This window comes from Enoplosus armatus, chromosome 4, assembly GCF_043641665.1.
Source record: "Enoplosus armatus isolate fEnoArm2 chromosome 4, fEnoArm2.hap1, whole genome shotgun sequence".
In the NCBI taxonomy this organism is placed as follows: Eukaryota; Metazoa; Chordata; class Actinopteri; order Centrarchiformes; family Enoplosidae; genus Enoplosus; species Enoplosus armatus.
Genome location: NC_092183.1, coordinates 20,572,877 through 20,583,913, shown reverse-complemented (window position 1 = coordinate 20,583,913; position 11,037 = coordinate 20,572,877). Strand labels below are relative to the sequence as shown.

General features: G+C 40.6%; 1 protein-coding gene across 3 annotated transcripts; it reads right to left on the bottom strand.

Annotated features, from left to right (window-relative positions):
• Positions 1-2,268: 2,268 nt before the first annotated feature.
• Positions 2,269-10,819, bottom strand: piwil1 (piwi-like RNA-mediated gene silencing 1). Of its 3 annotated transcripts, none has more exons than XM_070903788.1 (20): positions 10,745-10,819; positions 9,958-10,060; positions 9,412-9,540; positions 9,090-9,304; positions 8,576-8,697; positions 8,219-8,299; positions 7,435-7,632; positions 7,108-7,216; positions 6,752-6,878; positions 6,367-6,484; positions 5,770-5,884; positions 5,476-5,663; positions 4,992-5,064; positions 4,567-4,767; positions 3,780-3,883; positions 3,513-3,583; positions 3,254-3,407; positions 2,945-3,070; positions 2,723-2,870; positions 2,269-2,385 (listed from the first exon to the last, which is right to left on the bottom strand). In XM_070903788.1, exons 1-20 carry the CDS (start codon positions 10,817-10,819, stop codon positions 2,269-2,271), a joined length of 2,574 nt encoding a protein of 857 aa, XP_070759889.1. The 3 variants fall into 3 exon arrangements, with proteins under 3 accessions (XP_070759889.1, XP_070759890.1, XP_070759891.1); XM_070903789.1 differs by having other exon boundaries at positions 10,751-10,819; XM_070903790.1 differs by having other exon boundaries at positions 9,958-10,045; positions 10,757-10,819.
• Between the last annotated feature and the right edge of the window lie 218 nt (positions 10,820-11,037).

Here is an 11,037-nt window from a genome sequence, read left to right as displayed (position 1 = left end):
TGAGCTCGTGCAAAAAACAGCCCGTCACAGAAATTGTATGAGAGGTTTGCATGCTTTACTTCAGCACATTCCCTCCTGACCCCTTGAGAGTGCATGCAACGTGATGGGCTCAGTGTGGAACCTGGAGCAGGTAGCACGTTTAACGCAGCCAGCGTGGCTGACATGCTGTGCAATATACTGTGACAAATCAGCAGAATTAACTCCTACTCTTCTTCTACTTCTGCCCTATCTCAACAACTGTGGTAGAGGCAAGCCCCCCCCCCACACACACACACAAACACAAACATGTCAGACACCTACAAAACAAGCACATACTGTACCTACTACAGGGTCTCTGCAGTAAAATCAGCCTGAATGGAAATGCCTAGTAGATCCGACCTCCATGTATTTGCCTTATAATCGCACAATGGTTAGTACTTTGTCCAGTAGAGCGTGCAGTTCCATGCCTACTAATCATTTATGTTGTTACTTCATAAAACAAGAAATGTTTGCAGATGTTAACCTGACTTGTGACGTGCAGGGTATTGTGTGACTGTCGTGATTTCCATAGGACCAGAGCTTACATATAACCGTCCGAGACTCCTGTGTTGACAATGTCCATCATCCATCGTTAAGCCCAAGAAAGACATTTTTTAATCTTAGAAATATACCTTTGAAAATAGATCAGAATAGTTTAAAAGGGCAAACATTCTCCCTGCATACTAATGTTTGGGGCTACTGAGTAAATGAAGGGACTTTGTTTTTATTTGAGTTCACTGTTTTTGATGCCACACTGATGCACATCTGATTTAAAACAATGACTATTCTACAAATGAAACAATATTACATGAGCAGAAAAATGAAGAACAAATAGTAGTGACTGTGTGTGATATAGCATCAGCAAATGAAGTCCTGTTATTATACTGCATTTGATTCCTAACATGCAACACTTTTGGGCTTCACTAGAAGACTAAAGGTTTGACTGTTTTCACAGTAGTTAACGGTGAGACACAAGGCTACCTCTACCCTTCTAACCCAAAACTTATTAGATCTGAAATATGTTTATTCAAGCCAATCTGTCATTGATGCCTGTTCAGTGTGTCCCGAGTTATGTTGGTGCAGAATACAAGTACTGTATATCAATATATATATAGAGATATATATATCTACACCTTAATGTAGAGTAGTGAATGTATGATGAATTGAAAGCCAATGTATTTTCAAAGCTGCCCAAAAGGATTGCGCAGATGTCCGTCTTTGTGCGTGAAATGAAACAGTCCACCTTTATTTCCTCACACCATTCTGTTTTCCATTTCATCCTCATGTATTTTAAAATCTAGCCTATTTTTTCTGTACACAAGAGTTGAACTGAAACTGCCAAAAAAGAATGTATGCAAAACATTCTGTAATACTTTCTGTACAATTCTCGGCCCAACAGCCATGTTAACCTACGGTTAACTGTAAACTGTACATCTTTTCCTATTTATGGACCATGTCTTCAGACATTGCTTCTATTCATTTTGAGTGACTGTTGCTCTTTTTGTACTTTGTCCATTTGTAAAATTGTTTTTAAATGTTTATACTTGATTTTCAAACTGCCTCTTTTGTACATTTAACTTTATAATCAAACAGTGCAAGCTTTCCCCATGGTGTCTTGAAGACCATATTGTTTAAAAGTCTGCAATTGTGTGCTAGCTTTATGATAAGAATTATCAGCCTATATTGATGGTTACAAATTATTGTGTGGGTGTGCATGTGCAATCTTTTCTAAAAAAAAAAATCTAAATAAATTTGATATTTTGTAATGTTTGCATGTGTGATTTAACTTGACACCAGAAATTACACATTCCACACAAACAAATGTTTATTAGAGCCATTTGCAACATAGCAATAACAGGAACCCTATGAAAAAAACTTAAGGCAAAACCCAACATCAACTTATATGGGTAATGAAATTATAGGTGAATACATGTAGTCTAACATGTAGTCTTTGAAATATTACTGATTTCAGAAACAGCTTCAATTAACGCTCACAGATGTTTTAGTCTTTAACATCTTCATCCTGAATTGTGGCTGTCTTTGTATTGGACTTTAATATGCAATATAAACCTGTTAAACTGCGTAACTCAATACACAAGGCTACCTGACTCAATCTGACACTGGAAATGCAAACAAACTCTTAGCATCGTCAAGACTCAACTATTAACTGAAGAGAACATTTCTAACGAAAGTGTACATACATACGGTACTTTAGAGTCAGAGCCGAACAAATTGCTAGTCTCTTTATCCTCATAGGTAGAAGAGGAGGTCGTCCAGTTTCATACTGGGCTCCCGGTGGATGCTTTCACCCACAAGGAAAGCCAACTTGTGGGCGTACTGGCAGGGAGCTGGCACTCGGATGATCCCCTACAGCACAAATACAGAGAAAGTAAACTAGAGCGTGTCAATTCCAAAATCACTCTTTGACCTTTACTACTTTATTTGACTAAATCATGTTGGCTCTGATCAGTTATTATTATTAAATATATCAGAAATTCAAAAACAGGTACCCATCTATAAATTAAATTATAGTTGGGTACAACCACCTACACCCCCCCTTGGGAGGACTCTGCCACTCCTGTACTGTAAGACATTTTCAGTGCAGTTAGAAAGTTCACAAAATTTCTCCAGACCTGTGGAGAAACTGTACGAACACCCAGGATGAAACAAACTTGTTAACGCACTGATAGCAAACCCAGCCTACCTGCCAGTTGTAGTACATGTGGCACAGCTTGTAGGTGAGCCGCTGCATATGATCAGGTTTCAGCCCGCTGGTGTCGTACACCACATTGTAGTGGGTTGGGGAGACACTTCCACTGCGGACAGCCTGGCTCACGATGTAATAGTCATACCTGGCCAAACAAAGGTTAACTACAACTACCACTAAATAGATGATAAGTTGCAGGAACAGCCAACAAAAACATACCACTCTGGACGGGTGACCTCTGAGTCAACGATGGTGCCTGGGGGAGGGTTGGACACCTTGCCATTGAGGAGAGCGAAGAACCTGCTGCTGATGCGCTTCTTCACCACCACCACACTCAGCTTGGGCCTAAGACAAGCAGATGGAGAGGCTCCTTCTAAAACTGGCAATTTACCGTATTAATTTGAGCTTTGGTTAAAGTTGTTTTGGTGCGAGAGCTCCCCCACTCAGTTATTGGCATTACCTCTACATTACATTGAAGAGTAATTAGCAGCTCTAAAAGATGAAAACTTTGGACACTGAAAAACTCACGTGTAGTCTTGCCCCATGGACTTGATGGAGTCCATGAGCTGCGAAATCTCATAGGTGACCACGCTGTGCAGCTGGCCGTCTCCCACTCCATCTCGGTACACAATGATGCGAGAAGGCAGGCAGTTGTTGAACTTCAGATATTCTTTCAGTGCAGCTGGAAAACAAAGACGCAGAACAGTTATGCTGAGACTGTTGATGGAGAATTAACAAGTATGTTAAAATTAAATCAAAGCTTGTCAAATTTAGGAAAGCAACTTACCACTGAAAGCCATCTTCAGTCCGTCCATGATCTCCTGCCCTTTGTGCTGCAGCACACACTTTGAGAACCACCTTGACAAAGAAATCAGAAATATCACACAATTATTAGTTGTACTTTGACACTAAATTGAAGACTGGGAGGTTAACAACAACAACTGTTGCACATTTGAAGCACAACCTAATTCAGACTGTTGACCAACATACAGCATGGAGAGAAACTGTGCAGCCCCTCATGGCACACAGCTACCCGTCTGTTGTAGATACTAACCTGCTCATGCCCTGGTTGAGGCTGGCCACTAGAGCTCCAATGGACCTTTTCCCTGCAGTGCTGTCATGGTAGCAGTCAATGCCCACAATCATCAGCTGTTTGAGCTGCACAAAGAGGTGGGACAAGTTAGCAGCAGTTCTATATTCCAGTTGACGCAAACAGCATTTTATCAATACTTCCCATTTGTTAACTTTGGAGTTTTTACGCCAACCTTGAACAGACTCAAAAACTGTCAGGAAAACTAATGCAGTATCTGCCTCTTCTGGCACATTTAATCTCAAGATTAACCTTGACCCGTGGAGAGACCTTATGAGTAACAGTACAGCTATCCAGGTTCACAACTAGGGCTGAATACCTGAATCAGAAAGACAAAGTAAGACAATATTACACGTGTGTCTCAAATGTGCATAAAGCCCACAAATCAAGACAAATTGAAGATGGCAAACAAGCAAGAATAATAATTCCTTGCCATTTTGGGGACAGATAGTGCTGTAGATGCCCATTTGTTAGTCTTTGTGCAGCCAGCTCCATATCTAGCAATAAACAAACCTGGTTTAGTCCCCAAAACTGATTTATCCACTACATCCTGTTTAGTGTCTTGTTTAAATGTGACATCATGATTAAAATTATTGTAACATTACAAGATACAATTTTCATTCTCCATCTCCTCCAAAATGACATCCGACATCTTAATCCGCTCCAGAAGTACTCAATACTTGTTTTCCCATGACGACCTTAACTTTTATTTTCTTCAAGGTACAAATTAGTTAATGCACACATGACTTACAGGGATTTCCACACTCCAGAGCTCTCCTCCCATCTTGCAAACCATCTGCAATGCAATCTTGGTAGCCACAGTCATGAGTGTCTGAGGTCGGCTGAGGGTACGGGAAATCACACACTGGCTGGGAGTGGGGCAGTCCACACACAGGTACTTCTTGACGCTGTCGTACTTGTCCTTCCTGTTGCTGGGAAGGACCACCACCACCTAACAAATACAAACCACTGGAAGGTCTCATACTGCGTCGTTAGCAGGGCACATCGCTATGCCTCAAAAACACAACACACGTACACGTAAACACGGCTACAATGCAAAAATTAAAGTTGATCCATGGTTCACAAGAAATGTCAAAGCACGGATTAAGTAACAAGCAAAAGTCAATCTGATGCAGGTGAACTGCAGGTTAATGCATTATATTTTCAGTCACTAACCATCTGTATTTGGGGTCTAACATTGTGCTGCAGGGCTCTGAGGAGAGACTCCTGATAATCCTCATACTCGATCCTGAATGAAAGGACAGAGTACAATAATTCAAATTACATGACCACCCAATCAGGGCTGAGCAATTTGACCAAAAAAACAGTACCATAATTCACATAGTTAGGTAACAATTAACTAAGGTTAGCAAATCTTGAACTTCCACCACTACATTAAATTTAAGGTTATAACCTTTACGTATTGGACTGCATTAGTTTTAGCTAGGTGTACCTAATAAACTGGCAACAGGGTGCATTTAAAATGTATTCTACACTTGCATATACATATTACACAACTGTCAATCACAAATTACTTTTGCTGATGCTGAAAATTCAAAGATTTCAGGCATCATAAAGCTCTCTTAGGGCTACAATCATTTCCTCATATCGCAGGGTGGTGCAGAAACCCTGTTTTTGACTGTAGACTGCTGGAACTCACAAGACAGCTCTCTGTATGCGGATACCAAGTGGACTCGAGACTTTGTTGAGGGTCTGCAGGAGGGACTGGGCTTCGTTGCTGTTACGACGGGTGTAAAACATGAGCCAGTTATTCAGCAGAGGAGCGCTGATCAGAGGCAACCCGCGCATCTCTCTGGACCAGTCAGCTGCCGAGGGGCTGTACTCATACTAGGTGACACAAATTGTTACGTTAATCTCTCAACTAAGATCATATGAACAAATCCATTTAAGTCATTCAAAAGAACACATTTATGTAACCACAAGCATATTATACCGATCTTGATCCCTGGAGAATCCTCTCCCTTGGGAGGACTCTGCCAGTCAGATTTAGGAGTTTCTTATCAAAGTTGAGTCCCCACATATCCAACTCCGCCTGTGCATCAGCATTCCTACAAAATAATTTGTAGGATTTAAATTGGAGCCTGGGATTATACTGCCTAAAGATGTTGACAGGGAAAATTGTTATTTTAACTGCTGTGCATATAAACAGACTAATTACACAAGCTGCTGAGTTGAGGGCAACTTCCAGTGAAGAGCCTTCATGATTGACTGAAAGACTAACACAACTATTGACATAGTATCTGAACAGGCAAGGAAAAGTAGTTGAGACGGGGTCAATGGTAACATTTGACCAAGAGCATTTGTCATGTTTACAACTTCTCCACTGTCAAGTAAGACCTAATAACGACCGACTGGGATTTTCAAGGCCTTGAAGTCACATCTATTCTACCATGTATTGATTAGACCTATACTGCACTGTCTAGTGCGGCCAGATGTCAGTTAAGCATTTTTGACTATGAAAGCTTTGGCCACAAGTACACAGATAAAACACAGTTAACTGACTAACTCTGACACATTGAGTGTCACCTACTCCTGTATCTTGGCGACAAATCTGTTGAGGCGTGCCTCCCTCTGCTCTGGGGACAATCTGGTGTGGCTGTTCAAGTCCTTCATGATGTTCAAGTCAGATCGCATCTTGTCAGTCAAGCCTGTCGACACAATGAGTTCTCATTTGAAGTTATGACTTATTTCACTGAATGGCCATAGTTTACCAATGGATCACATCCGAACAGACTATGAACATTTGCAGCAATAAATTGCTGTCAACAATAACCACATAAGTATTTCTTTTATGCTCAGTTACAGTAGAATGACATCCTTATCATATATATTTGATAGCGGCTCTATAGGTAAAGCAATAAAGGTCTAAAATGTTGACATGTTAAGTCTGAATAAAGAGTCAATAAGATAGTAACCTGTAAGGAAGCACAGCTCCGGGATGAGCATGGCTGGGCCAGGAGGAGGGCCTCCAACAGGACCCAGCCTCTTCACATGGCTGATCAGCAGCACCTGGTTCCCATCCTTGATATCCTTGCCATATTGCTTAAAACACAAAGCATGCATATTTGAGTGCAGACCAGAACGAGTCCATGAATAATATCACTGTGCTCTAACCAGATTTAGCCTAAAGATTGCATCCATACGCCAGGAAAAGTAAATTAAACACCTGCCTATTGAGTCTTATCTTCGTGTGCATCTGTTGACGCAGGACGGTTGATATCAAATATTGTCCCAGATACACCAATACTTGTGTTTAGTGCATGACACCTACATTCTTGTAGTAGTCCTTGAAGGAAATGTCTGTATCCCCCCTCTTGAATGTGTTGCTGGGAGTGTGATCCCATGCAATATCATCAATCCTGTAGGTTTTGTTGTTGTACCTAAAAAATTGAGAGGCAGCGAGAGACAAGTGAAAGTCCAGCACAGGTACTGAATGAAGTTACTGTGCTTTGAAACTGATACCTTTGTGTTGCTAATAAACATCACTTCACACATACAAACATACCTATCCCAGTATGTATTATAAGACTTCTGCATATTAATCCAAGAATGTGTGTGTGTGTGTGTGTGTGTGTGTGTGTGTGTGAAATGTTTGTACTTGGTGAGGACTATGAGTCCAATAAGCTCCTTAGCGCAGATCTCAGGGAAGCGTTCATTTCCATAATGCTGCCTCAGGTTGATCATGAAGTCGAGAACCGTCTCACTACGCAGCACCTTGTGGCTCACGTCAGTACACAGCATGATGGACGATTCGTACTGCAAGATGGTGGTGGCGTAGCCTGGCCAGATGGTCAGCCTAGGGTAGATGGACAGGCTCACTGTTTTTTAACCCAAACCTTGTAAAAAAGTTGTTTTCCATCCTTGAAGACAACTTCAACACCCATTAACACAACTTCAGATAACTGACCTCTCCATCATTTTAGCCCTTAAAGACTAGGATAACTCTACAAAAATCAACAAACCTGTAGTCAGATAGTCCCTCACATCTTATTTTGACGTAAACTTGATTTCTTACACAGTAACACAAGTTAAGTTCATTCAACTTAAACAAGCAAACATTTACCTTTTTCCCCCCAAAGAACACAGAATTGTCTGAATGTAGTATGGGTTTCCCAAGTTTAAACCTAAAATGTTTGTGAAGACTTTCTATTAGTGAAGGCAAGCTATACACAACCATAAATGATGAAGAACAACTTTCAAGGCCACTCTAATGCAGTGTGGACAAAGAATGCAGTAATAAACTGAGAAAAAATGCACGTCATTTAAAATATTTTGTGTTCACCAGCGTTAATATGTACCCCTGCCATTAGTTTTCTTATTTGAGAAGCAAATACGTGATTGAGATGTATAGAAGAAAACAATAGTGAAGGAAATGAATATACTTGTGCTGTGGGATGTTGAGTGGATCACCAGGGTTGTAGTAGTTGCGTCCAATCTGCTGCATGTCAAGAATCCTCAAGATCCTGTAGAAATGAAATAACGTTAATGAGAAGTTTGTAAGTTTCCAAAGTTCCAAATTGCTGTGGTGAATTGTATTCATGGTGTCTAAGCATTTGTAGTCGGATGTAATAATTTACTTCTATTTGAACATGCGACACTCATAACCACAAGCACACTAGAGTCACAAGCAAATCCAGTTATTGAAGGATGCTTCATTTAATTTGGCTGATGCATTACATATTCCTGTTCTTAATGTGCATAACTTATTGTTAAGGAGACCTGAAAACTGGAAAATGTACCTTCTGAATATGATGTTGTAAAACTGAATGCACACTGGTGAAGTGGGTGGTAGTTCATTTGTCAGGGTGACAGTTATCTGAACCTTCTCTTTATTCCTGGTCTCGCTGTGGAGCACAGTCTCCTAAACACAAGGTTAGACATTGCAGTACAAGGAAGAAGACCTTGTCAGGGGGGAACGAAATTTCAAAATGTACAAATCAAACTTTCCCTCCCAAAGAAGTTACAATAGAACCTTAAAATCAAATTAATAAATGGTGATTCCAAAAGGTATACAGGAACTAAACATGGAGCTCTAATGACGGAAATCTCAATTGATTGGTCAGTTAACTCTTGGTCTTGTGCAAGCAACTCTGGGAATTACAAAACACTGTTTACGATCCAACGGTGCGACTAGCCTTAATGTTATGTTTTTCCTTCCCTTAAGTGTTTTATTCTAAACAGTTGTTAAAAACAGTTGTGCTTATTCAATTTGTTAGATTTCCTAAATCCTTTACATTTGAAGTATCAGATCACCTTGCTGTGTAATCTGTGAGGCAGAAAAAGCACTGCTCCATCAAAGCTTCGCGCTGAGCCAAGTGCTTCATCATGATGAAATAGGAGTGCAGATCTCAGGCGACGAGACTCCATTGGTGGTTTGAAGTCCACGTGGTACTGATACAGAACCCACCGAGGGCGAGACAGGATGCGAAAGAAGTTCGCCGTCAACGGAATGGTGGAACCAGATGTTCCTGGGGAAGTACACACACACTTTTAGGGAGTAAGTTATAATCCTCTTCACAAATTATAAAATGTACAAGTGCTGAATGTGTTTGTGGACATTCAAATGATGACAGACCAGATTTGGATTCCTTAACATGCTCCATAGCCTGCCTCGTGTTAACCCCTGTATCATGAAAGTCACGGCGGCGTCCACCTCTTTCTCCAAGCTTCACCTGCTGAAATCCAGCTGAAATCTGTAGAACAGCTAAAAAATTTTTTAGGACCGTCAGGACCAGTTTGCATATTCTACAATGCAAAAATCGTAGTTTGCACACTTAATAGTCCTGAGAACAATGATAGCAATAGGAAATGTTTAATTGCCTGGAAAGTAAAATCAACTACACCACAAGCCCAGTGCATGCTAATTTTTTTTATCTCCTGGTTTGAAATACCCAGTTTTCCTTACACTGCAGTCCTTGCCATGGCTAACTTTGCTCTTGGTCTGAGGAAGGAGCAGGCAATGTGCTGAAAAATGGTGAGTAAACTGCACCACTGTGGAGGACCTTTCTGTCAATTCACATTTCAAACTGCATTTCCATGCAAAACTTTGAAAAAGCAAGGAATAGTCAAAATCATTTAACATTAAGAAACAAATGTATCATGACTTTGTGTTAGACTGTACCTTCAGCAGAAAAGGGTCCTGGAGCACCTTTCTGCCTCCCTCTACCAACCAGCTCTCCCTCGGTGGGTGGGGCAGCTGCTTGAACAGGCTCTTGAGCTTGGCTCTTCACGAAAGAAAAAAGTTGGAGATGTGGCAATACAGTGTTCTTTCTCTGGTTTCAAGGGAAGCAAGTCAGTTTTGTTGATCTACTTTCAGCATCTTGCCCATTATTTTTATTTTATGCATTATCAAGGGCACTGTTCAAACTGAGATGAATACGCCAAATTTAAAAGGCCAATTTAGATTTTGCACAAGATTTCCAATAAGGTGGTGTGTCCCCTTCCTCGCTCAAGCTTAGTTTGCTTCTGCATTTTGCAGCCTACTACACGTGTGCATTACTGTCTAGTCTCAAAGATTTTTCACTGGGACAACAAGGTGCAAAAAAAATAACATCAATTTTATAAATATCAAACTCTTGAGGTGTGGTATTGATTGCCACTGTGTGCCATATGAGATATTCAAAAGGCAACAAGGCTGTTTTCCTGTTTTGTAAGGAAAACACTGTCAACAGTTTATATGGGGCCCGTCTCTTCTGTAAAAAGGTAACGTTACCTCCATCCAATTAATGTGGACGGCAACAGAAATCTCAGAGACAAAACCTGCTCAATTAGAGCCAGAAACATCTACACAACTGGATGGATACCACCAGTGATATTTAATAACGGCGCATCTGAACATGGTCCTAAAACTTACTGCTTCAAACAAGGATCGAGGAGGTTTAAATGATTACTGTAAAGCCTGCTCTTACCGATACAGGCACTGCAGTCTCTTGACCACGTGCTCTGCCTCTTGATCTCCCTCTTGCTCGTGTCCGATCAGTCATTTTGGACAGTCTCAAATGTCAAAAAAAAAAAATCCACCATTAATACAAAACTAAGACCAATGAAATAAAATATTCAGGAACAACATTTTCTGAAAACTAATCCTATCAAACATAAACAAAACTTGAAAGTGTCAATGTAACGTTATTTGCTGGGACACATTTAGGTATAAACAAAAGCGTATGCCATCCAAATATTTGATAGGTAACATAAATCACAC